The sequence below is a fragment of the Oncorhynchus gorbuscha genome, linkage group LG20, assembly GCF_021184085.1.
Source record: "Oncorhynchus gorbuscha isolate QuinsamMale2020 ecotype Even-year linkage group LG20, OgorEven_v1.0, whole genome shotgun sequence".
NCBI classification, from domain to species: domain Eukaryota; kingdom Metazoa; phylum Chordata; class Actinopteri; order Salmoniformes; family Salmonidae; genus Oncorhynchus; species Oncorhynchus gorbuscha.
Window position 1 is genome coordinate 36,955,980 of NC_060192.1, and position 27,345 is coordinate 36,983,324.

General features: G+C 41.6%; 1 protein-coding gene across 1 annotated transcript in view; it reads right to left on the reverse strand.

Moving 5' to 3' along the window:
• Window positions 1-1,634: 1,634 nt before the first annotated feature.
• Window positions 1,635-27,345, reverse strand: part of LOC124006601 (serine-rich and transmembrane domain-containing protein 1) — a 30,567-nt gene continuing 4,856 nt past the window's right edge. The window contains exon 2 of the mRNA XM_046316651.1: window positions 1,635-3,234. Coding sequence (XP_046172607.1) covers window positions 2,861-3,211 — 351 coding nt within the window. The 5' untranslated portion in view covers window positions 3,212-3,234 and the 3' untranslated portion in view covers window positions 1,635-2,860. The remainder of the gene's footprint in view (window positions 3,235-27,345) is intronic.

Below are 27,345 nucleotides of genomic sequence, written 5' to 3' on the forward strand. Positions count from 1 at the left end.
TTGTCACATCACTGTCCAGAATAAACAGTGGGCTGGTGGTGGTATGGTCACCAAATACTGTGTCCAGCTCTGAATGAATTGGGCTTTGGGTTCAACAACAGTGTCAGTTGGCAGGTGGTTTCTAATGAAGACCATGATCTTCATTCTGGAGGAATTACAGAGGCATCGTTGTCCATAATTAATTACCTCAACTGGCCCGTAGGATTATACTGAGAGGGAGGGAACAACGTGACGCTGGCAAACTGTATATGTTGTCAGGATTCCTTTACACTTCAAGGCTATACTGTTCTTCAACTACCTCCGGAGGTGTTTAGGAAGATCTAATCACAATCGGATCACAATGTATCTTTTGATTGTCTACACCTGTCGACAAATGTGGGCAGAATCAGAATGTAGATAAGATCAGGACAACAGACGCATGTTAGAACCAGGTATCCATTCGGCTAGAGAAGAGCTGATATCAGAGAGTTGAGGATGCGTGAGTGGTAGACAAATGAACGTGTTGATGAGAAGAAATGGGTAAGCTACACGAAGGAGAACGTCAAAACATCAAATGCCTTTATAGAGGATGGCTGCAGAAAAGACTAAGAGAGCGCTGACGTCTTCTTTTATAGATTCAAAGGCCGCTGATCCCTGGTAGAGAATACTCTGGCTTTATGGCATTAGGACGCTGATCCCTGGGAGAGAATACTCTGGCTTTATGGCATTAGGACGCTGATCCCTGGGAGAGAATACTCTGGCTTTATGGCATAAAGACGCTGTTCCCTGGGAGAGAATACTCTGGCTTTATGGCATAAGGACGCTGATCCCTGGGAGAGAATACTCTGGCTTTATGGCATAAGGACGCTGTTCCCTGGGAGAGAATACTCTGGCTTTATGGCATTAGGACGCTGTTCCCTGGGAGAGAATACTCTGGCTTTATGGCATTAGGCCGCTGATCCCTGGGAGAGAATACTCTGGCTTTATGGCATTAGGACGCTGATCCCTGGGAGAGAATACTCTGGCTTTATGGCATAAGGACGCTGATCCCTGGGAGAGAATACTCTGGCTTTATGGCATAAGGCCACTGATCCCTGGGAGAGAATACCCTGGCTTTATGGCATTAGGACGCTGATCCCTGGGAGAGAATACTCTGGCTTTATGGCATTAGGACGCTGATCCCTGGTAGAGAATACTCTGGCTTTATGGCATAAGGCCGCTGTTCCCTGGGAGAGAATACTCTGGCTTTATGGCATAAGGACGCTGATCCTTGGGAGAGAATACTCTGGCTTTATGGCATAAGGCCACTGATCCCTGGGAGAGAATACCCTGGCTTTATGGCATTAGGCCGCTGATCCCTGGGAGAGAATACTCTGGCTTTATGGCATAAGGCCGCTGATCCCTGGGAGAGAATACTCTGGCTTTATGGCATTAGGACGCTGATCCCTGGGAGAGAAAACTCTGGCTTTATTGTCTTTTTCCCCTTTATTTCTGTTCTTACTCATGTTGTTTTTGTCCATAACAATGTCAGACAGGAAATGAGGCTAGTTGTGGGATCATACCTTCAAACAAAGAGTGATATTACAAATGTTCATATTTTTATTGTTGAACCTTCTCGATATCCAGTCCATTACAATTCAATACTTTCAAAATAATCAAATATGAGGTCTGGTTCAGTATGTATAACTTCACAGTTAAACCAGGTTAGTACAGGTTGCCCTGGAAACAGTAGAGATATTTTGACATAACAGAAAGACCTATACTTCACAGTTAAACCAGGTTAGTACAGGTTGCCCTGGAAACAGTAGAGATATTTTGACATAACAGAAAGACCTATACTTCACAGTTAAACCAGGTTAGTACAGGTTGCCCTGGAAACAGTAGAGATATTTTGACATAACAGAAAGACCTATACTTCACAGTTAAACCAGGTTAGTACAGGTTGCCCTGGAAACAGTAGAGATATTTTGACATTACAGAAAGAACTATACTTCGCACTAAAATCAGGTTAGTACAGGTTGCCCTGGAAACAGTAAAGATTTAGGTTATTACGGAAAGAAATCAGTAGTGGGGATAAATGTGAAATGGCCCCTAATTCCCTAGAGAGAACACTACTGTTGGCCAGAGACACTTATACAGGGAATATGGTACCATTTCCTACACAGCCAGAGCCACTTATACAGGGAATATGGTACCATTTCCTACACAGCCAGAGAAAGATGAACTCTAAATTAAAGCTGAATGAGACATGTTATCTGAGATAAACATATCAGTCACATAATGTTTATCCATGTGGAATTAGTAACAGAAGCGGTTGTTTCCTATTTCAAATGAAAAGAGAAAGACAGATGTAAATCACACTGAAAGCGACACTAGATAAGATTAGACCCCGTCTAACTTTTCTGAGGACTTCTAAGAGTCTAAAGTTGTATTCCATGGATGCGAGAATGGAAACAGACGACTGGTGTTTCATCAGTGCACACCGTAAGGAAAACGTTTTCGGCCCTTGTGCTTCAGTTTGGTTCGTAGTAAATATACCCCAGATTCAAAAACAGAGTTTTCTCTCTCTCTCTCTCTTCCTGGATCTGCTCTTTACACAGTGAACTATGTTTCCCATGAGCCAAAAGGAGAAGTCACAGAGGGTTCAGAGTTCAGTTCAAGCTACCGCCTTAACACATCAGAGTAAAGTCCCATATGGTCCAACTGAAAAGCTTGTTTACAAGTGTGTGTGTGTGTGTGTGTGTGTGTGTGTGTGTGTGTGTGTGTGTGTGTGTGTGTGTGTGTGTGTGTGTGTGTGTGTGTGTGTGTGTGTGTGTGTGTGTGTGTGTGTGTGTGTGTGTGTGTGTGTGTGTGTGTGTGTGTGTGTGTGTGTGTGTCTCTCTCAAATTGACAGTGAGGACACGGTTGACCTCTGTGAAGATATACTACAGATCTCCATGTTGGTGAATGAGCTGCCCCCCTCACTGCTGCAGTCAGCCACAGAGGAGGAGGATGTGATGATATTCTTTAGCCTGTGGAGGGAGATGATGATCATCGACAGCAGGAACACCAGCAGACTCAGGAAGATCCACACGTACACGTAAACATTCTCCTGTCGCCCCGACGACAACCCTGTCCCCGCCGCCGCAGCTGCAGTGGAAACGGAGGTGGGGGAGAACCTTGGGAAGTTTCCGTTGTCTGGGGAGATTTCGGTTCTGTTCAGCTCCTCCAATGAGAAGTCCATACCGGACATCCTGACGATTGGAATGGACAGATCTGAGAGAGGGGAGAAATAGGTTGTTACTGTGCCTAATAGTGAGGTGAATTCATAGCCTCGTGACCAATGACGTAAACACATCAATTAAGTTAAATTAAGAGAAAATTAAGGGTGGATCCCAGATACAAAGCAGAACTCACTTGAAACAGAGATGTCACCCTCAATGTCACTTCCCTGGTTAAATAATGGATCAACAAATACAGACAAATATATACAAACATGCTGTACCGACAAGAGGATCATTATAAATACACGTACTGTATTAGACAGTGGACTGGTCCAAGACACCCTCCCAGTGTTGTCTATCTAAGGGGGTAGGAGTCGTTGTGATAAAAACAGAAAAGGACATTTCTTAAAAGAAAATGTAAGTGATCCGTCAGCTGTCCAATCATATTTTTCATGGACATCGAAGAGGTTTAGAAGATTAAATTATTAGATGATAGTGATGATAAATTGAGGCTAGTGTAGTAATAGAACTAGGCTAGTATTAGAACTAGGCTAGTATTAGAACTAGGCTAGTGTAGTAATAGAACTAGGCTAGTATTAGAACTAGGCAAGTATTAGAACTAGGCTAGTATTAGAACTAGGCTAGTGTAGTAATAGAACTAGGCTAGTATTAGAACTAGGCTAGTATTAGAACTAGGCTAGTATTAGAACTAGGCTAGTGTAGTAATAGAACTAGGCTAGTATTAGAACTAGGCTAGTATTAGAACTAGGCTAGTATTAGAACTAGGCTAGTATTAGAACTAGGCTAGTGTAGTAATAGAACTAGGCTAGTATTAGAACTAGGCTAGTATTAGAACTAGGCTAGTGTAGTAATAGAACTAGGCTAGTATTAGAACTAGGCTAGTATTAGAACTAGGCTAGTATTAGAACTAGGCTAGTATTAGAACTAGGCTAGTAGTAATAGAACTAGGCTAGTATTAGAACTAGGCTAGTATTAGAACTAGGCTAGTATTAGAACTAGGCTAGTGTAGTAATAGAACTAGGCTAGTATTAGAACTAGGCTAGTATTAGAACTAGGCTAGTGTAGTAATAGAACTAGGCTAGTATTAGAACTAGGCTAGTATTAGAACTAGGCTAGTGTAGTAATAGAACTAGGCTAGTATTAGAACTAGGCTAGTATTAGAACTAGGCTAGTGTAGTAATAGAACTAGGCTAGTATTAGAACTAGGCTAGTATTAGAACTAGGCTAGTGTAGTAATAGAACTAGGCTAGTAATAGAACTAGGCTAGTAATAGAACTAGGCTAGTAATAGAACTAGGCTAGTGTAGTATTAGAACTAGGCTAGTAAAAGAACTAGGCTAGTGTAGAATTAGAACCAGGCTAGTAAAAGAACTAGGCTAGTGTAGTATTAGAACTAGGCTAGTAAAAGAACTAGGCTAGTGTAGTATTAGAACTAGGCTAGTAATAGAACTAGGCTAGTGTAGTATTAGAACTAGGCTAGTAAAAGAACTAGGCTAGTGTAGTATTAGAACTTCTGTTTCGCTTCTGTTTCGTGCGGGCTTGTTCATCTGTTTTGTTGTTTGAGTGTATTTTTGTTGGCATTTGGGTTTCACGCTGTCCGTTTATATTTCTGTTCATTTGTAACCTCTTCACTCATTTACCGTAACAGTGTTAGAACTAGGCGAGTAATAGAACTAGTTTAGTAATAGAACTAGGCTCGTGTAGTAATATAACTAGGCTAGTAATAGAACTAGGCTAGTGTAGTAATATAACTAGGCTAGTAATAGAACTAGGCTAGTAATAGAACTAGGCTAGTGTAGTAATAGAACTAGGTTAGTGTAGTAACATAACTAGACTAGTGTAGTAACATAACTAGGCTAGTAATATAACTAGTTTAGTAATAGAACTAAGCTGGTGTAGTAATAGAACTAGGCTCGTGTAGTAATAGAACTAGTTTAGTAATAGAACTAGGCTGGTGTAGTAATAGAACTAGGCGAGTGTAGTATTAGAACTAGGCTAGTTAGTAATAGAACTAGGCTAGTAGTAGAACTAGGCTAGTAATAGAACTAGGCTAGTGTAGTAATATAACTAGTGTAGTAATATAACTAGTGTAGTAATAGAACTAGGCTAGTAATAGAACTAGGCTAGTGTAGTAATAGAACTAGTGTAGTAATAGAACTAGGCTAGTAATAGAACTAGGCTAGTGTAGTAATAGAACTAGTGTAGTAATAGAACTAGTGTAGTAATAGAACTAGGCTAGTAATAGAACTAGGCTAGTGTAGTATTAGAACTAGGCTAGTAAAAGAACTAGGCTAGTGTAGTAATAGAACTAGGCTAGTAATAGAACTAGGCTAGTAATAGAACTAGGCTAGTAATATAACTAGGCTAGTGTAGTATTAGAACTAGGCTAGTAAAAGAACTAGGCTAGTGTAGTATTAGAACTAGGCTAGTAAAAGAATTAGGCTAGTGTAGTATTAGAACTAGGCTAGTAAAAGAACTAGGCTAGTATTAGAACTAGGCTAGTAGTAATAGAACTAGGCTAGTATTAGAACTAGGCTAGTATTAGAACTAGGCTAGTATTAGAACTAGGCTAGTGTAGTAATAGAACTAGGCTAGTATTAGAACTAGGCTAGTATTAGAACTAGGCTAGTGTAGTAATAGAACTAGGCTAGTATTAGAACTAGGCTAGTATTAGAACTAGGCTAGTGTAGTAATAGAACTAGGCTAGTATTAGAACTAGGCTAGTATTAGAACTAGGCTAGTGTAGTAATAGAACTAGGCTAGTATTAGAACTAGGCTAGTATTAGAACTAGGCTAGTGTAGTAATAGAACTAGGCTAGTAATAGAACTAGGCTAGTAATAGAACTAGGCTAGTAATAGAACTAGGCTAGTGTAGTATTAGAACTAGGCTAGTAAAAGAACTAGGCTAGTGTAGAATTAGAACCAGGCTAGTAAAAGAACTAGGCTAGTGTAGTATTAGAACTAGGCTAGTAAAAGAACTAGGCTAGTGTAGTATTAGAACTAGGCTAGTAATAGAACTAGGCTAGTGTAGTATTAGAACTAGGCTAGTAAAAGAACTAGGCTAGTGTAGTATTAGAACTTCTGTTTCGCTTCTGTTTCGTGCGGGCTTGTTCATCTGTTTTGTTGTTTGAGTGTATTTTTGTTGGCATTTGGGTTTCACGCTGTCCGTTTATATTTCTGTTCATTTGTAACCTCTTCACTCATTTACCGTAACAGTGTTAGAACTAGGCGAGTAATAGAACTAGTTTAGTAATAGAACTAGGCTCGTGTAGTAATATAACTAGGCTAGTAATAGAACTAGGCTAGTGTAGTAATATAACTAGGCTAGTAATAGAACTAGGCTAGTAATAGAACTAGGCTAGTGTAGTAATAGAACTAGGTTAGTGTAGTAACATAACTAGACTAGTGTAGTAACATAACTAGGCTAGTAATATAACTAGTTTAGTAATAGAACTAAGCTGGTGTAGTAATAGAACTAGGCTCGTGTAGTAATAGAACTAGTTTAGTAATAGAACTAGGCTGGTGTAGTAATAGAACTAGGCGAGTGTAGTATTAGAACTAGGCTAGTTAGTAATAGAACTAGGCTAGTAGTAGAACTAGGCTAGTAATAGAACTAGGCTAGTGTAGTAATATAACTAGTGTAGTAATATAACTAGTGTAGTAATAGAACTAGGCTAGTAATAGAACTAGGCTAGTGTAGTAATAGAACTAGTGTAGTAATAGAACTAGGCTAGTAATAGAACTAGGCTAGTGTAGTAATAGAACTAGTGTAGTAATAGAACTAGTGTAGTAATAGAACTAGGCTAGTAATAGAACTAGGCTAGTGTAGTATTAGAACTAGGCTAGTAAAAGAACTAGGCTAGTGTAGTAATAGAACTAGGCTAGTAATAGAACTAGGCTAGTAATAGAACTAGGCTAGTAATATAACTAGGCTAGTGTAGTATTAGAACTAGGCTAGTAAAAGAACTAGGCTAGTGTAGTATTAGAACTAGGCTAGTAAAAGAATTAGGCTAGTGTAGTATTAGAACTAGGCTAGTAAAAGAACTAGGCTAGTGTAGTATTAGAACTAGGCTAGTAAAAGAACTAGGCTAGTGTAGTAATAGAACTAGTGTAATAATAGAACTAGGCTAGTGTAGTAATAGAACTAGTGTAATAATAGAACTAGGCTAGTAATAGAACTAGGCTAGTGTAGTATTAGAACTAGTGTAATAATAGAACTAGGCTAGTGTAGTATTAGAACTAGTGTAATAATAGAACTAGGCTAGTGTAGTATTAGAACTAGTGTAATAATAGAACTAGGCTAGTGTAGTATTAGAACTAGTGTAATAATATAACTAGGCTAGTGTAGTATTAGAACTAGTGTAATAATAGAACTAGGCTAGTAATAGAACTAGGCTAGTGTAGTATTAGAACTAGTGTAATAATAGAACTAGGCTAGTAATAGAACTAGGCTAGTGTAGTAATAGAACTAGTGTAATAATAGAACTAGGCTAGTAATAGAACTAGGCTAGTGTAGTATTAGAACTAGTGTAATAATAGAACTAGGCTAGTGTAGTATTAGAACTAGTGTAATAATAGAACTAGGCTAGTGTAGTATTAGAACTAGTGTAATAATAGAACTAGGCTAGTGTAGTATTAGAACTAGTGTAATAATAGAACTAGGCTAGTGTAGTAATAGAACTAGGCTAGTAATAGAACTAGGCTAGTAATAGAACTAGGCTAGTAATAGAACTAGGCTAGTGTAGTATTAGAACTAGGCTAGTAAAAGAACTAGGCTAGTGTAGTATTAGAACTAGTGTAATAATAGAACTAGGCTAGTAATAGAACTAGTGTAGTATTAGAACTAGTGTAGTATTAGAACTAGTGTAATAATAGAACTAGGCTAGTGTAGTATTAGAACTAGTGTAATAATAGAACTAGGCTAGTGTAGTATTAGAACTAGTGTAATAATAGAACTAGGCTAGTAATAGAACTAGGCTAGTGTAGTAATAGAACTAGTGTAATAATAGAACTAGGCTAGTAATAGAACTAGGCTAGTGTAGTATTAGAACTAGTGTAATAATAGAACTAGGCTAGTGTAGTATTAGAACTAGTGTAATAATAGAACTAGGCTAGTGTAGTATTAGAACTAGTGTAATAATAGAACTAGGCTAGTAAAAGAACTAGGCTAGTGTAGTATTAGAACTAGGCTAGTAAAAGAACTAGGCTAGTGTAGTAATAGAACTAGTGTAATAATAGAACTAGGCTAGTGTAGTAATAGAACTAGTGTAATAATAGAACTAGGCTAGTAATAGAACTAGGCTAGTGTAGTAATAGAACTAGTGTAATAATAGAACTAGGCTAGTAATAGAACTAGGCTAGTGTAGTAATAGAACTAGTGTAATAATAGAACTAGGCTAGTAATAGAACTAGGCTAGTGTAGTATTAGAACTAGGCTAGTAAAAGAACTAGGCTAGTGTAGTAATAGAACTAGGCTAGTAAAAGAACTAGGCTAGTGTAGTATTAGAACTAGGCTAGTAAAAGAACTAGGCTAGTATAGTATTAGAACTAGGCTAGTAAAAGAACTAGGCTAGTGTAGTATTAGAAGTAGGCTAGTAAAAGAACTAGGCTAGTGTAGTAATAGAACTAGGCTAGTAATAGAACTAGGCTAGTGTAGTATTAGAACTAGGCTAGTAAAAGAACTAGGCTAGTGTAGTATTAGAAGTAGGCTAGTAAAAGAACTAGGCTAGTGTAGTATTAGAACTAGGCTAGTAAAAGAACTAGGCTAGTGTAGTATTAGAAGTAGGCTAGTAAAAGAACTAGGCTAGTGTAGTAATAGAACTAGGCTAGTAATAGAACTAGGCTAGTGTAGTATTAGAACTAGGCTAGTAAAAGAACTAGGCTAGTGTAGTAATAGAACTAGGCTAGTAATAGAACTTGTCACGCCTTGGTCTTAGTATTTTGTGTTTTCTTTAATTATTTGTTCAGGCCAGGGTGTGACATGGGGTTATTGTATTTTCGTATTGGGGTTTGTAGTATTTGGGATCGCGGCTGATTAGGGGTGTTGTAAATGCTTGGCTGCCTGAGGCGGTTCTCAATCAGAGTCAGGTGATTCTTGTTGTCTCTGATGGGGAACCGTATTTAGGTAGCCTGGGTTTCACTGTGTATTTCGTGGGTGATTGTTCCTGTCTCTGTGTAGTTTCACCAGATAGGCTGTAACAGGTTTCACGTTCCGTTTGTTGTTTTGTATTTGTATAGTTATTTCATGTGTCACTTTTTTTCATTTAAGTTATGAGTAACCACTACGCTGCATTTCGGTCCGACTCTCTTTCTACAAACGAAGAACGACGTTACAGAACTAGGCTAGTGTAGTAATAGAACTAGGCTAGTGTAGTAACATAACTAGACTAGTGTAGTAATAGAACTAGGCTAGTAATATAACTAGGCTAGTGTAGTTTTAGAACTAGACGAGTAATAGATCTAGGCTAGTGTAGTATTAGAACTAGGCTAGTGTAGTAATAGAACTAGGCTAGTGTAGTATTAGAACTAGGCTGGTGTAGTAATAGAACTAGGCTAGTATAGTATTAGAACTAGGCTAGTAATAGAACTAGTGTAGTAACAGAACTAGGCTAGTGTAGTATTAGAACTAGGCTAGTATAGTATTAGAACTAGGCTAGTGTAGTAATAGAACTAGGCTAGTAATATAACTAGTGTAGTAACAGAACTAGGCTAGTGTAGTATTAGAACTAGGCTAGTATAGTATTAGAACTAGGCTAGTGTAGTATTAGAACTAGGCTAGTGTAGTAATAGAACTAGGCTAGTGTAGTATTAGAACTAGGCTGGTGTAGTAATAGAACTAGGCTAGTATAGTATTAGAACTAGGCTAGTAATATAACTAGTGTAGTAACAGAACTAGGCTGGTGTAGTAATAGAACTAGGCTAGTATAGTATTAGAACTAGGCTAGTAATATAACTAGTTTAGTAATAGAACTAGACTAGTGAGGTAATAGAACTAGGCTAGTGTAGCAATAGAACTAGGCTAGTAATAGAACTAGTGTAGTAATAGAACTAGGCTAGTGTAGTAATAAAACTAGGCTCGTATAGTAATATAACTAGGCTAGTGTAGTAATAGAACTAGGCTAGTAATAGAACTAGGCTAGTAATAGAACTAGGCTAGGTAGTAATAGAACTAGGCTAGTAATAGAACTAGGCTAGTGTAGTAATAGAACTAGTGTAGTAATAGAACTGGCTAGTAATAGAACTTCGCTAGTGTAGTAATAGAACTAGGCTAGTAATAGAACTTGGCTAGTGTAGTAATAGAACTAGGCTAGTAATAGAACTAGGCTAGTGTAGTAATAGAACTAGGCTAGTAATAGAACTTGGCTAGTGTAGTAATAGAACTAGGCTAGTAATAGAACTTGGCTAGTGTAGTAATAGAACTAGGCTAGTGTAGTAATAGAACTAGTGTAGTAATAGAACTAGGCTAGTAATAGAACTAGGCTAGTGTAGTAATAGAACTAGGCTAGTAATAGAACTTGGCTAGTGTAGTAATAGAACTAGGCTAGTGTAGTAATATAACTAGGCTAGTGTAGTAACATAACTAGGCTAGTAATATAACTAGTTTAGTAATAGAACTAAGCTGGTGTAGTATTAGAACTAGGCTAGTAATAGAACTAGTGTAGTAACAGAACTAGGCTGGTGTAGTAATAGCACTAGGCTAGTGTAGTAATAGAACTAGGCTAGTGTAGTAATAGAACTAGGCTAGTAATAGAACTAGTGTAGTAATATAACTAGTTTAGTAATAGAACTAGGCTAGTGTAGTAATAGAACTAGGCTAGTAATAGAACTAGTGTAGTAATATAACTAGTTTAGTAATAGAACTAGGCTAGTGTAGTAATAGAACTAGGCTAGTAATAGAACTTGGCTAGTGTAGTAATAGAACTAGGCTAGTAATAAAACTAGTGTAGTAATATAACTAGTTTAGTAATAGAACTAGGCTAGTGAGGTAATAGAACTAGGCTAGTGTAGTAATAGAACTAGACTAGTAATAGAACTAGACTAGTAATAGAACTAGGCTAGTGAGGTAATAGAACTAGACTAGTAATAGAACTAGGCTAGTGTAGCAATAGAACTAGACTAGTAATAGAACTAGACTAGTAATAGAACTAGACTAGTAATAGAACAAGGCTCGTGTAGTAATATAACTAGGCTAGTAATAGAACTTGGCTAGTGTAGTAATAGAACTAGGCTAGTAATAGAACTAGGCTAGTTAGTAATAGAACTAGGCTAGTAATAGAACTAGGCTAGTGTAGTAATAGAACTAGGCTAGTAATAGAACTAGGCTAGTTAGTAATAGAACTAGGCTAATAATAGAACTAGGCTAGTAATAGAACTAGGCTAGTGTAGTAATAGAACTAGTGTAGTAATATAACTAGGCTAGTGTAGTAATAGAACTCGTGTAGTAATAGAACTAGTGTAGTAATAGAACTAGGCTAGTAATAGAACTAGGCTAGTGTAGTAATAGAACTAGGCTAGTAATAGAACTAGGCTAGTAATAGAACTAGGCTAGTAATAGAACTAGGCTAGTGTAGTAATAGAACTAGGCTAGTAATAGAACTAGGCTAGTTATAGAACTAGGCTAGTTAGTAATAGAACTAGGCTAGTAATAGAACTAGGCTAGTAATAGAACTAGGCTAGTAATAGAACTAGGCTAGTGTAGTAATAGAACTAGGCTAGTAATAGAACTAGGCTAGTTATAGAACTAGGCTAGTTAGTAATAGAACTAGGCTAATAATATAACTAGGCTAGTAATAGAACTAGGCTAGTGTAGTAATAGAACTAGTGTAGTAATAGAACTAGGCTAGTAATAGAACTAGGCTAGTGTAGTAATAGAACTAGTGTAGTAATAGAACTAGGCTAGTGTAGTAATAGAACTAGTGTAGTAATAGAACTAGTGTAGTAATAGAACTAGGCTAGTGTAGTAACAGGGCCAGACTGAAAGAGAGACTCAGTGTTCAAAATAGTGTTAAAAAATTGTGGTAACTTCTGACAACATTCTTCCTGATATCAGGAATCTTCCACCTGGGACTTCTGGATATCCGGGGACATTTTACCCGGGGTTCCCAGACTTTTGCAACCCTGTTTGTAAAGCTAGACCTTTAGAGGCAGTTTCCTCTCTGAGCTTAGAGGAATGGAGAGATCGAAGGGGAGACCAGGTGGAAGACTTCAAAAGGAGAGTGTATTTAACAAAGAGGAGAGCGGGCAGCTCACCTCTCACTCTCTCCATATCCTTCCCTCATATCCTTCCCTCATATCCTTCCCTCATATCCTTCCCTCATATCCTTCCCGCTATTCGCATTGCCTCGATGCAGCTGCCTATTGCTATTCCTGCAGTGTGTCCGCTGGTGTCCCTGTAGTTCTCACTCTCTCTCTCTCTCTCCTCCCTTCTCGCACTCTCTCTCTCTCTCTCTCTCTCTCTCTCTCTCTCTCTCTCTCTCTCTCTCTCTCTCTCTCTCTCTCTCTCTCTCTCTCTCTCTCTCTCTCTCTCTCTCTCTGTGTCTTTCTCTCTCTCTCCCTCTGTAGTTTTCTCTCTCTCTCTCTCTCTCTCTCTCTCTCTCTCTCTCTCTCTCTCTCTCTCTCTCTCTCTCTCTGTCACTCTCTCTCCCTCTCCACCCTTCTCTCTCTCTCTCTCTCTCTCTCTCTCTCTCTCTCTCTCTCTCTCTCTCTCTCTCTCTCTCTCTCTCTCTCTCTCTCTCTCTCTCTCTCTCTCTCTCTGTGTGTCCTTCTCTCTCTCCTGCTGTAGTTTTCACTCTCTTTGTAGTTCTCACTCTCTCTCTCTCTCTCTCTCTCTCTCTCTCTCTCTCTCTCTCTCTCTCTCTCTCTCTCTCACCACCCATTCTCCCTCTCTCTCTCTCTTTTGTCCTCTCACTCTCTCTCCCTCTCTCTGTCCTTCCTTCCCTCTCTCTCTCTCTCTCTCTCTCTCTCTCTCTCTCTCTCTCTCTCTCTCTCTCTCTCTCTCTCTCTCTCTCTCTCTCTCTCTCTCTCTCTCTCTCTCTCAACCTTCTCGCACTCTCTCTCTCTGTCCTCTCACTCTCTCTCTCTCTCCCTGTCCTCTCACTCTCTCTCCCCCTCTCTGTCTTTCTCTTTCTCTTTCTCTCTCTCTCTCTCTCCCTCTCTTTCCCTCTCTCTGTCCTATATCTCTCTCTCTGTGATCTCCCACTCTGTCTGGAATTACTTGCTATAATTGGGTAGGCGTTAAGTGTACACATTGTGTTGGGACGGGAGTGTTTTCATACTATTTTATTGAAATGTTGTTGCTTTTCAAGTTCAATAAAATAGTCCCTCCTCATCCCCATCATTCTCTGCTCTTCTCTCTTAGTCTCCCTCCATCTCTCATAATAAAATAGTCTCTCCTCATCCCCATCATTCTCTGCTCCTCTCTCTTAGTCTCCCTCCATCTCTCATAATAAAATAGTCTCTCCTCATCCCCATCATTCTCTGCTCCTCTCTCTTAGTCTCCCTCCATCTCTCATAATAAAATAGTCTCTCCTCATCCCCATCATTCTCTGCCCCTCTCTCTTAGTCTCCCTCCATCTCTCATAATAAAATAGTCTCTCCTCATCCCCATCATTCTCTGCTCCTCTCTCTTAGTCTCCCTCAATCTCTCATAATAAAATAGTCTCTCCTCATCCCCATCATTCTCTGCTCCTCTCTCTTAGTCTCCCTCCATCTCTCATAATAAAATAGTCTCTCCTCATCCCCATCATTCTCTGCCCCCTCTCTTAGTCTCCCTCCATCTCTCATAATAAAATAGTCTCTCCTCATCCCCATCATTCTTTGCCCCTCTCTCTTAGTCTCCCTCCATCTCTCATAATAAAATAGTCTCTCCTCATCCCCATCATTCTCTGCCCCTCTCTCTTAGTCTCCCTCCATCTCTCATAATAAAATAGTCTCTCCTCATCCCCATCATTCTCTGCTCCTCTCTCTTAGTCTCCCTCCATCTCTCATAATAAAATAGTCTCTCCTCATCCCCATCATTCTCTGCCCCTCTCTCTTAGTCTCCCTCCATCTCTCATAATAAAATAGTCTCTCCTCATCCCCATCATTCTTTGCCCCTCTCTCTTAGTCTCCCTCCATCTCTCATAATAAAATAGTCTCTCCTCATCCCCATCATTCTCTGCCCCTCTCTCTTAGTCTCCCTCCATCTCTCATAATAAAATAGTCTCTCCTCATCCCCATCATTCTCTGCTCCTCTCTCTTAGTCTCCCTCCATCTCTCATAATAAAATAGTCTCTCCTCATCCCCATCATTCTCTGCCCCTCTCTCTTAGTCTCCCTCCATCTCTCATAATAAAATAGTCTCTCCTCATCCCCATCATTCTCTGCTCCTCTCTCTTAGTCTCCCTCCATCTCTCATAATAAAATAGTCTCTCCTCATCCCCATCATTCTCTGCCCCTCTCTCTTAGTCTCCCTCCATCTCTCATAATAAAATAGTCTCTCCTCATCCCCATCATTCTCTGCTCCTCTCTCTTAGTCTCCCTCCATCTCTCATAATAAAATAGTCTCTCCTCATCCCCATCATTCTCTGCTCCTCTCTCTTAGTCTCCCTCCATCTCTCATAATAAAATAGTCTCTCCTCATCCCCATCATTCTCTGCTCCTCTCTCTTACTCTCCCTCCATCTCTCATAATAAAATAGTCTCTCCTCATCCCCATCATTCTCTGCCCCCTCTCTTAGTCTCCCTCCATCTCTCATAATAAAATAGTCTCTCCTCATCCCCATCATTCTTTGCCCCTCTCTCTTAGTCTCCCTCCATCTCTCATAATAAAATAGTCTCTCCTCATCCCCATCATTCTCTGCTCCTCTCTCTTAGTCTCCCTCCATCTCTCATAATAAAATAGTCTCTCCTCATCCCCATCATTCTTTGCCCCTCTCTCTTAGTCTCCCTCCATCTCTCATAATAAAATAGTCTCTCCTCATCCCCATCATTCTCTGCTCCTCTCTCTTAGTCTCCCTCCATCTCTCATAATAAAATAGTCTCTCCTCATCCCCATCATTCTCTGCCCCTCTCTCTTAGTCTCCCTCCATCTCTCATAATAAAATAGTCTCTCCTCATCCCCATCATTCTCTGCTCCTCTCTCTTAGTCTCCCTCCATCTCTCATAATAAAATAGTCTCTCCTCATCCCCATCATTATCTGCTCCTCTCTCTTAGTCTCCCTCCATCTCTCATAATAAAATAGTCTCTCCTCATCCCCATCATTCTCTGCTCCTCTCTCTTAGTCTCCCTCCATCTCTCATAATAAAATAGTCTCTCCTCATCCCCATCATTCTCTGCTCCTCTCTCTTAGTCTCCCTCCATCTCTCATAATAAAATAGTCTCTCCTCATCCCCATCATTATCTGCTCCTCTCTCTTAGTCTCCCTCCATCTCTCATAATAAAATAGTCTCTCCTCATCCCCATCATTCTCTGCTCCTCTCTCTTAGTCTCCCTCCATCTCTCATAATAAAATAGTCTCTCCTCATCCCCATCATTCTCTGCTCCTCTCTCTTAGTCTCCCTCCATCTCTCATAATAAAATAGTCTCTCCTCATCCCCATCATTATCTGCTCCTCTCTCTTAGTCTCCCTCCATCTCTCATAATAAAATAGTCTCTCCTCATCCCCATCATTCTCTGCTCCTCTCTCTTAGTCTCCCTCCATCTCTCATAATAAAATAGTCTCTCCTCATCCCCATCATTCTCTGCTCCTCTCTCTTAGTCTCCCTCCATCTCTCATAATAAAATAGTCTCTCCTCATCCCCATCATTCTCTGCTCCTCTCTCTTAGTCTCCCTCCATCTCTCATAATAAAATAGTCTCTCCTCATCCCCATCATTCTCTGCCCCTCTCTCTTAGTCTCCCTCCATCTCTCATAATAAAATAGTCTCTCCTCATCCCCATCATTCTCTGCTCCTCTCTCTTAGTCTCCCTCCATCTCTCATAATAAAATAGTCTCTCCTCATCCCCATCATTCTCTGCCCCTCTCTCTTAGTCTCCCTCCATCTCTCATAATAAAATAGTCTCTCCTCATCCCCATCATTCTTTGCCCCTCTCTCTTAGTCTCCCTCCATCTCTCATAATAAAATAGTCTCTCCTCATCCCCATCATTCTCTGCCCCTCTCTCTTAGTCTCCCTCCATCTCTCATAATAAAATAGTCTCTCCTCATCCCCATCATTCTCTGCTCCTCTCTCTTAGTCTCCTCCATCTCTCATAATAAAATAGTCTCTCCTCATCCCCATCATTCTCTGCCCCTCTCTCTTAGTCTCCCTCCATCTCTCATAATAAAATAGTCTCTCCTCATCCCCATCATTCTCTGCTCCTCTCTCTTAGTCTCCCTCCATCTCTCATAATAAAATAGTCTCTCCTCATCCCCATCATTCTCTGCCCCTCTCTCTTAGTCTCCCTCCATCTCTCATAATAAAATAGTCTCTCCTCATCCCCATCATTCTCTGCTCCTCTCTCTTAGTCTCCCTCCATCTCTCATAATAAAATAGTCTCTCCTCATCCCCATCATTCTCTGCTCCTCTCTCTTAGTCTCCCTCCATCTCTCATAATAAAATAGTCTCTCCTCATCCCCATCATTCTCTGCTCCTCTCTCTTACTCTCCCTCCATCTCTCATAATAAAATAGTCTCTCCTCATCCCCATCATTCTCTGCCCTCTCTCTTAGTCTCCCTCCATCTCTCATAATAAAATAGTCTCTCCTCATCCCCATCATTCTTTGCCCCTCTCTCTTAGTCTCCCTCCATCTCTCATAATAAAATAGTCTCTCCTCATCCCCATCATTCTCTGCTCCTCTCTCTTAGTCTCCCTCCATCTCTCATAATAAAATAGTCTCTCCTCATCCCCATCATTCTTTGCCCCTCTCTCTTAGTCTCCCTCCATCTCTCATAATAAAATAGTCTCTCCTCATCCCCATCATTCTCTGCTCCTCTCTCTTAGTCTCCCTCCATCTCTCATAATAAAATAGTCTCTCCTCATCCCCATCATTCTCTGCCCTCTCTCTTAGTCTCCCTCCATCTCTCATAATAAAATAGTCTCTCCTCATCCCCATCATTCTCTGCTCCTCTCTCTTAGTCTCCCTCCATCTCTCATAATAAAATAGTCTCTCCTCATCCCCATCATTATCTGCTCCTCTCTCTTAGTCTCCCTCCATCTCTCATAATAAAATAGTCTCTCCTCATCCCCATCATTCTCTGCCCCTCTCTCTTAGTCTCCCTCCATCTCTCATAATAAAATAGTCTCTCCTCATCCCCATCATTCTTTGCCCCTCTCTCTTAGTCTCCCTCCATCTCTCATAATAAAATAGTCTCTCCTCATCCCCATCATTCTCTGCCCCTCTCTCATAATAAAATAGTCTCTCCTCATCCCCATCATTCTCTGCCCCTCTCTCTTAGTCTCCCTCCATCTCTCATAATAAAATAGTCTCTCCTCATCCCCATCATTCTCTGCTCCTCTCTCTTAGTCTCCCTCCATCTGTCATGATAAAATAGTCTCTCCTTATCCCCCTCATTCTCTGCCCCTCCCTCTTAGTCTCCCTCCATCTCTCATAATAAAATAGTCTCTCCTCATCCCCATCATTCTCTGCCCCTCCCTCTTAGTCTCCCTCCATCTCTCATAATAAAATAGTCTCTCCTCATCCCCATCATTCTCTGCTCCTCTCTCTTAGTCTCCCTCCATCTCTCATAATAAAATAGTCTCTCCTCATCCCCATCATTCTCTGCTCCTCTCTCTTAGTCTCCCTCCATCTCTCATAATAAAATAGTCTCTCCTCATCCCCATCATTCTCTGCCCCTCCCTCTTAGTCTCCCTCCATCTCTCATAATAAAATAGTCTCTCCTTATCCCCCTCATTCTCTGCCCCTCCCTCTTAGTCTCCCTCCATCTCTCATAATAAAATAGTCTCTCCTCATCCCCATCATTCTCTGCTCCTCTCTCTTAGTCTCCCTCCATCTCTCATAATAAAATAGTCTCTCCTCATCCCCATCATTCTCTGCTCCTCTCTCTTAGTCTCCCTCCATCTCTCATAATAAAATAGTTTCTCCTCATCCCCATTATTCTCTGCCCCTCTCTCTTAGTCTCCCTCCATCTCTCATAATAAAATAGTCTCTCCTCATCCCCATCATTCTCTGCTCCTCTCTCTTAGTCTCCCTCCATCTCTCATAATAAAATAGTCTCTCCTCATCCCCATCATTATCTGCTCCTCTCTCTTAGTCTCCCTCCATCTCTCATAATAAAATAGTCTCTCCTCATCCCCATCATTCTCTGCTCCTCTCTCTTAGTCTCCCTCCATCTCTCATAATAAAATAGTCTCTCCTCATCCCCATCATTCTCTGCTCCTCTCTCTTAGTCTCCCTCCATCTCTCATAATAAAATAGTCTCTCCTCATCCCCATCATTCTCTGCTCCTCTCTCTTAGTCTCCCTCCATCTCTCATAATAAAATAGTCTCTCCTCATCCCCATCATTCTCTGCTCCTCTCTCTTAGTCTCCCTCCATCTCTCATAATAAAATAGTCTCTCCTCATCCCCATCATTCTCTGCTCCTCTCTCTTAGTCTCCCTCCATCTCTCATAATAAAATAGTCTCTCCTCATCCCCATCATTCTCTGCTCCTCTCTCTTAGTCTCCCTCCATCTCTCATAATAAAATAGTCTCTCCTCATCCCCATCATTCTCTGCCCCTCCCTCTTAGTCTCCCTCCATCTCTCATAATAAAATAGTCTCTCCTTATCCCCCTCATTCTCTGCCCCTCCCTCTTAGTCTCCCTCCATCTCTCATAATAAAATAGTCTCTCCTCATCCCCATCATTCTCTGCTCCTCTCTCTTAGTCTCCCTCCATCTCTCATAATAAAATAGTCTCTCCTCATCCCCATCATTCTCTGCTCCTCTCTCTTAGTCTCCCTCCATCTCTCATAATAAAATAGTTTCTCCTCATCCCCATTATTCTCTGCCCCTCTCTCTTAGTCTCCCTCCATCTCTCATAATAAAATAGTCTCTCCTCATCCCCATCATTCTCTGCTCCTCTCTCTTAGTCTCCCTCCATCTCTCATAATAAAATAGTCTCTCCTCATCCCCATCATTATCTGCTCCTCTCTCTTAGTCTCCCTCCATCTCTCATAATAAAATAGTCTCTCCTCATCCCCATCATTCTCTGCTCCTCTCTCTTAGTCTCCCTCCATCTCTCATAATAAAATAGTCTCTCCTCATCCCCATCATTCTCTGCTCCTCTCTCTTAGTCTCCCTCCATCTCTCATAATAAAATAGTCTCTCCTCATCCCCATCATTCTCTGCTCCTCTCTCTTAGTCTCCCTCCATCTCTCATAATAAAATAGTCTCTCCTCATCCCCATCATTCTCTGCCCCTCTCTCTTAGTCTCCCTCCATCTCTCATAATAAAATAGTCTCTCCTCATCCCCATCATTCTCTGCTCCTCTCTCTTAGTCTCCCTCAATCTCTCATAATAAAATAGTCTCTCCTCATCCCCATCATTCTCTGCTCCTCTCTCTTAGTCTCCCTCCATCTCTCATAATAAAATAGTCTCTCCTCATCCCCATCATTCTCTGCCCCTCTCTCTTAGTCTCCCTCCATCTCTCATAATAAAATAGTCTCTCCTCATCCCCATCATTCTTTGCCCCTCTCTCTTAGTCTCCCTCCATCTCTCATAATAAAATAGTCTCTCCTCATCCCCATCATTCTCTGCCCCTCTCTCTTAGTCTCCCTCCATCTCTCATAATAAAATAGTCTCTCCTCATCCCCATCATTCTCTGCTCCTCTCTCTTAGTCTCCCTCCATCTCTCATAATAAAATAGTCTCTCCTCATCCCCATCATTCTCTGCCCCTCTCTCTTAGTCTCCCTCCATCTCTCATAATAAAATAGTCTCTCCTCATCCCCATCATTCTTTGCCCCTCTCTCTTAGTCTCCCTCCATCTCTCATAATAAAATAGTCTCTCCTCATCCCCATCATTCTCTGCCCCTCTCTCTTAGTCTCCCTCCATCTCTCATAATAAAATAGTCTCTCCTCATCCCCATCATTCTCTGCTCCTCTCTCTTAGTCTCCCTCCATCTCTCATAATAAAATAGTCTCTCCTCATCCCCATCATTCTCTGCCCCTCTCTCTTAGTCTCCCTCCATCTCTCATAATAAAATAGTCTCTCCTCATCCCCATCATTCTCTGCTCCTCTCTCTTAGTCTCCCTCCATCTCTCATAATAAAATAGTCTCTCCTCATCCCCATCATTCTCTGCCCCTCTCTCTTAGTCTCCCTCCATCTCTCATAATAAAATAGTCTCTCCTCATCCCCATCATTCTCTGCTCCTCTCTCTTAGTCTCCCTCCATCTCTCATAATAAAATAGTCTCTCCTCATCCCCATCATTCTCTGCTCCTCTCTCTTAGTCTCCCTCCATCTCTCATAATAAAATAGTCTCTCCTCATCCCCATCATTCTCTGCTCCTCTCTCTTACTCTCCCTCCATCTCTCATAATAAAATAGTCTCTCCTCATCCCCATCATTCTCTGCCCCTCTCTCTTAGTCTCCCTCCATCTCTCATAATAAAATAGTCTCTCCTCATCCCCATCATTCTTTGCCCCTCTCTCTTAGTCTCCCTCCATCTCTCATAATAAAATAGTCTCTCCTCATCCCCATCATTCTCTGCTCCTCTCTCTTAGTCTCCCTCCATCTCTCATAATAAAATAGTCTCTCCTCATCCCCATCATTCTTTGCCCCTCTCTCTTAGTCTCCCTCCATCTCTCATAATAAAATAGTCTCTCCTCATCCCCATCATTCTCTGCTCCTCTCTCTTAGTCTCCCTCCATCTCTCATAATAAAATAGTCTCTCCTCATCCCCATCATTCTCTGCCCCTCTCTCTTAGTCTCCCTCCATCTCTCATAATAAAATAGTCTCTCCTCATCCCCATCATTCTCTGCTCCTCTCTCTTAGTCTCCCTCCATCTCTCATAATAAAATAGTCTCTCCTCATCCCCATCATTATCTGCTCCTCTCTCTTAGTCTCCCTCCATCTCTCATAATAAAATAGTCTCTCCTCATCCCCATCATTCTCTGCCCCTCTCTCTTAGTCTCCCTCCATCTCTCATAATAAAATAGTCTCTCCTCATCCCCATCATTCTTTGCCCCTCTCTCTTAGTCTCCCTCCATCTCTCATAATAAAATAGTCTCTCCTCATCCCCATCATTCTCTGCCCCTCTCTCATAATAAAATAGTCTCTCCTCATCCCCATCATTCTCTGCCCCTCTCTCTTAGTCTCCCTCCATCTCTCATAATAAAATAGTCTCTCCTCATCCCCATCATTCTCTGATCCTCTCTCTTAGTCTCCTCCATCTGTCATGATAAAATAGTCTCTCCTTATCCCCTCATTCTCTGCCCCTCCCTCTTAGTCTCCCTCCATCTCTCATAATAAAATAGTCTCTCCTCATCCCCATCATTCTCTGCCCCTCCCTCTTAGTCTCCCTCCATCTCTCATAATAAAATAGTCTCTCCTCATCCCCATCATTCTCTGCTCCTCTCTCTTAATCTCCCTCCATCTCTCATAATAAAATAGTCTCTCCTCATCCCCATCATTATCTGCTCCTCTCTCTTAGTCTCCCTCCATCTCTCATAATAAAATAGTCTCTCCTCATCCCCATCATTCTCTGCCCCTCCCTCTTAGTCTCCCTCCATCTCTCATAATAAAATAGTCTCTCCTTATCCCCCTCATTCTCTGCCCCTCCCTCTTAGTCTCCCTCCATCTCTCATAATAAAATAGTCTCTCCTCATCCCCATCATTCTCTGCTCCTCTCTCTTAGTCTCCCTCCATCTCTCATAATAAAATAGTCTCTCCTCATCCCCATCATTCTCTGCTCCTCTCTCTTAGTCTCCCTCCATCTCTCATAATAAAATAGTTTCTCCTCATCCCCATTATTCTCTGCCCCTCTCTCTTAGTCTCCCTCCATCTCTCATAATAAAATAGTCTCTCCTCATCCCCATCATTCTCTGCTCCTCTCTCTTAGTCTCCCTCCATCTCTCATAATAAAATAGTCTCTCCTCATCCCCATCATTATCTGCTCCTCTCTCTTAGTCTCCCTCCATCTCTCATAATAAAATAGTCTCTCCTCATCCCCATCATTCTCTGCTCCTCTCTCTTAGTCTCCCTCCATCTCTCATAATAAAATAGTCTCTCCTCATCCCCATCATTCTCTGCTCCTCTCTCTTAGTCTCCCTCCATCTCTCATAATAAAATAGTCTCTCCTCATCCCCATCATTATCTGCTCCTCTCTCTTAGTCTCCCTCCATCTCTCATAATAAAATAGTCTCTCCTCATCCCCATCATTCTCTGCTCCTCTCTCTTAGTCTCCCTCCATCTCTCATAATAAAATAGTCTCTCCTCATCCCCATCATTCTCTGCTCCTCTCTCTTAGTCTCCCTCCATCTCTCATAATAAAATAGTCTCTCCTCATCCCCATCATTCTCTGCTCCTCTCTCTTAGTCTCCCTCCATCTCTCATAATAAAATAGTCTCTCCTCATCCCCATCATTCTCTGCCCCTCCCTCTTAGTCTCCCTCCATCTCTCATAATAAAATAGTCTCTCCTTATCCCCCTCATTCTCTGCCCCTCCCTCTTAGTCTCCCTCCATCTCTCATAATAAAATAGTCTCTCCTCATCCCCATCATTCTCTGCTCCTCTCTCTTAGTCTCCCTCCATCTCTCATAATAAAATAGTCTCTCCTCATCCCCATCATTCTCTGCTCCTCTCTCTTAGTCTCCCTCCATCTCTCATAATAAAATAGTTTCTCCTCATCCCCATTATTCTCTGCCCCTCTCTCTTAGTCTCCCTCCATCTCTCATAATAAAATAGTCTCTCCTCATCCCCATCATTCTCTGCTCCTCTCTCTTAGTCTCCCTCCATCTCTCATAATAAAATAGTCTCTCCTCATCCCCATCATTATCTGCTCCTCTCTCTTAGTCTCCCTCCATCTCTCATAATAAAATAGTCTCTCCTCATCCCCATCATTCTCTGCTCCTCTCTCTTAGTCTCCCTCCATCTCCCATAATAAAATAGTCTCTCCTCATCCCCATCATTCTCTGCTCCTCTCTCTTAGTCTCCCTCCATCTCTCATAATAAAATAGTCTCTCCTCATCCCCATCATTATCTGCTCCTCTCTCTTAGTCTCCCTCCATCTCTCATAATAAAATAGTCTCTCCTCATCCCCATCATTCTCTGCTCCTCTCTCTTAGTCTCCCTCCATCTCTCATAATAAAATAGTCTCTCCTCATCCCCATCATTCTCTGCTCCTCTCTCTTAGTCTCCCTCCATCTCTCATAATAAAATAGTCTCTCCTCATCCCCATCATTCTCTGCTCCTCTCTCTTAGTCTCCCTCCATCTCTCATAATAAAATAGTCTCTCCTCATCCCCATCATTCTCTGCTCCTCTCTCTTAGTCTCCCTCCATCTCTCATAATAAAATAGTCTCTCCTCATCCCCATCATTCTCTGCCCCTCTCTCTTAGTCTCCCTCCATCTCTCATAATAAAATAGTCTCTCCTCATCCTCATCATTCTCTGCCCCTCTCTCTTAGTCTCCCTCCATCTCTCATAATAAAATATTCTCTCCTCATCCCCATCATTCTCTGCTCCTCTCTCTTAGTCTCCCTCCATCTCTCATAATAAAATAGTCTCTCCTCATCCCCATCATTCTCTGCTCCTCTCTCTTAGTCTCCCTCCATCTCTCATAATAAAATAGTCTCTCCTCATCCCCATCATTCTCTGCTCCTCTCTCTTAGTCTCCCTCCATCTCTCATAATAAAATAGTCTCTCCTCATCCCCATCATTCTCTGCTCCTCTCTCTTAGTCTCCCTCCATCTCTCATAATAAAATAGTCTCTCCTCATCCCCATCATTCTCTGCCCCTCTCTCATAATAAAATAGTCTCTCCTCATCCCCATCATTCTCTGCCCCTCTCTCTTAGTCTCCCTCCATCTCTCATAATAAAATAGTCTCTCCTCATCCCCATCATTCTCTGCCCCTCTCTCTTAGTCTCCCTCCATCTCTCATAATAAAATAGTCTCTCCTCATCCCCATCATTCTCTGTCCCTCTCTCTTAGTCTCCCTCCATCTCTCATAATAAAATAGTCTCTCCTCATCCCCATCATTCTCTGCCCCTCTCTCTTAGTCTCCCTCCATCTCTCATTGTGAGAAGTGACATGAGCTCTGTTCCTCCTCGCCCTAGGCTTGCTTTTGTTCTACTCTACTGAGAGAGAGATGACATGTAGGAGACCGATGTTGTTCTACTCTACTGAGAGAGAGATGACATGTAGGAGACCGATGTTGTTCTACTCTACTGAGAGAGAGATGACATGTAGGAGACCGATGTTGTTCTACTCTACTGAGAGAGAGATGACATGTAGGAGACCGATGTTGTTCTACTCTACTGAGAGAGAGATGACATGTAGGAGACCGATGTTGTTCTACTCTACTGAGAGAGAGATGACATGTAGGAGACCGATGTTGTTCTACTCTACTGAGAGAGAGATGACATGTAGGAGACCGATGTTGTTCTACTCTACTGAGAGAGAGATGACATGTAGGAGACCGATGTTGTTCTACTGAAACAGGTTTCCTTCAAAAATGTCCATGTATTTATCGTCATCCATCATTCCTTCAATTCTGACCAGTTTCCCAGTCCCTGCCGATGAAAAACATGGACAGAGTTTGCTGCACTGAAAGTAAAGGGGCTGAATAATTTTGCACGCCCAATTTTTCAGTTTTTGATTTGTTAAAAAAGTTTGAAATATCCAATAAATATCGTTCCACTTCATGATTGTGTCCCACTTGTTGTTGATTCCACACAAAAAAAATACAGTTTTATGTCTTTATGTTTGAAGCCTGAAATGTGGCAAAAGGTCGCAAAGTTCAAGGGGGCCGAATACTTTCGCAAGGCACTGTATATACAGTATACTGCAATCATGTGACATATCATGTGACACATAGATTGCACACATTTGGACTTTACATGACTAATTAAGTGACTTCTGAAGGTAATTGGTTGCACCAGATCATATTTAGAGGCTTCATAGCAAAGGGGGTGAATAAATATGAACTTTTCCGTTTTTCATATATATATATTTTTTCAGTTCAATTCACCAATTTGTGTATTTACATGAAATCCAAATAAAAATCTATATAAATTACAAGTTGGAATGAAACGAAATAGGAAAAACACCAAGGGGGGTGAATACTTTAGTAAGTAGTGCTTTGGTCTAAAGTAGTGCACTATATAGGGAATAGGGTGCCATAGGGCTCTCTTCCGGAGACACCTGAAACCCCACCTCTTTAAGGAATACCTAGGATAGGATAAGTATTCCCTCTCACCCCCCCCCCCTTTAAGATTTAGATGCACTATTGTAAAGTGGCTGTTCCACTGGATGTCATAAGGTGAATGCACCAATTTGTAAGTCGCTCTGGATAAGAGCGTCTGCTAAATGACTTAAATGTAATGTAATGTAAATGGTCTAAAGTAGTGCACTATATATAGGGAATAGGGTGCCATAGGGCTCTGGTCTAAAGTAGTGCACTATATATAGGGAATAGGGTGCCATAGGGCTCTGGTCTAAAGTAGTGCACTATATATAGGGAATAGGGTGCCATAGGGCTCTGGTCTAAAGTAGAGCACTATATATAGGGAATAGGGTGCCATAGGGCTCTGGTCTAAAGTAGTGCACTATATATAGGGAATAGGGTGCCATAGGGCTCTGGTCTAAAGTAGTGCACTATATATAGGGAATAGGGTGCCATAGGACTCTGGTCTAAAGTAGTGCACTATATATAGGGAATAGGGTGCCATAGGGCTCTGGTCTAAAGTAGTGCACTATATATAGGGAATAGGGTGCCATAGGACTCTGGTCTAAAGTAGTGCACTATATATAGGGAATAGGGTGCCATAGGGCTCTGGTCTAAAGTAGTGACCTATATATAGGGAATAGGGTGCCATCTCTCCCTCCTACTCTCTCTATTGTTCCTCTGTCTTTTTCCGTATTCATTTGTTGATGTTGTTTTGAACCGTCTGATAAACCTTGTTGGTGTGAACTGAAGTGGCTGATAATTGCTCTTAATTATGCTTTTTGTATCCAGGCAACAGGCTCATTACAACGCTTTCTACTCCTTAACTGATTTCAGAGGCAAGAACACACACACGCTTCATAGTGTGAGGGGAGGCCATTCTGTTGTTTACTCCATTGTGGTATTAACATGAATAATGGATCCGGTACCGCTTGTCTAAATGTCATGACATTCTGGCCTCAGCTTTGACCACGGGACCGTGTGTGTGTGTGTGTGTGTGTGTGTGTGTGTGTGTGTGTGTGTGTGTGTGTGTGTGTGTGTGTGTGTGTGTGTGTGTGTGTGTGTGTGTGTGTGTGTGTGTGTGTGTGTGTGTGTGTGTGTGTGTGTGTGTGTGTGTGCGCATGCGTGCGTGCGTGCGTGCGTGCGTGCGTGCGTGTGTGCGTGTGTGTGTGTGTGACAGTAGAGGTCACTTATTTTTATGTCCATTTCCTCTTTTCTCTGAATTCCTGGTTTACAATCGCTCTCTCCATCCCTCTCTCCATCCATCTTTCCATCCCTCTCTCCATCCCTCTTTCCATCCCTCTCTCCATCCATCTTTCCATCCCTCTCTCCATCCCTCTCTCCATCCCTCTCTCCATCCATCTTTCCATCCCTCTCTCCATCCCTCTCTCCATCACTCTCTCCATCCCCCTCTCCATCCCCCTCTCCATCCCTCTCTCCATCCCTCTCTCCATCCCTCTCTCCATCCTCCTCTCCATTCCTCTCTCCATCCCTCTCTCCATCCCTCTCTCCATTCCTCTTTCCATTCCTCTCTCCATTCCTCTCTCCATCCCTCTCTCCATCCCTCTCTCCATCCCTCTTTCCATCCCCCTCTCCATCCCTCTCTCCATCCCTCTTTCCATCCCTCTCTCCATCCCTCTCTCCATCACTCTCTCCATCCCCCTCTCCATCCCCCTCTCCATCCCTCTCTCCATCCCTCTCTCCATCCCCCTCTCCATTCCTCTCTCCATCCCCCTCTCCATCCCTCTCTCCATCCATCTTTCCATCCCTCTCTCCATCCCTCTCTCCATCACTCTCTCCATCCCCC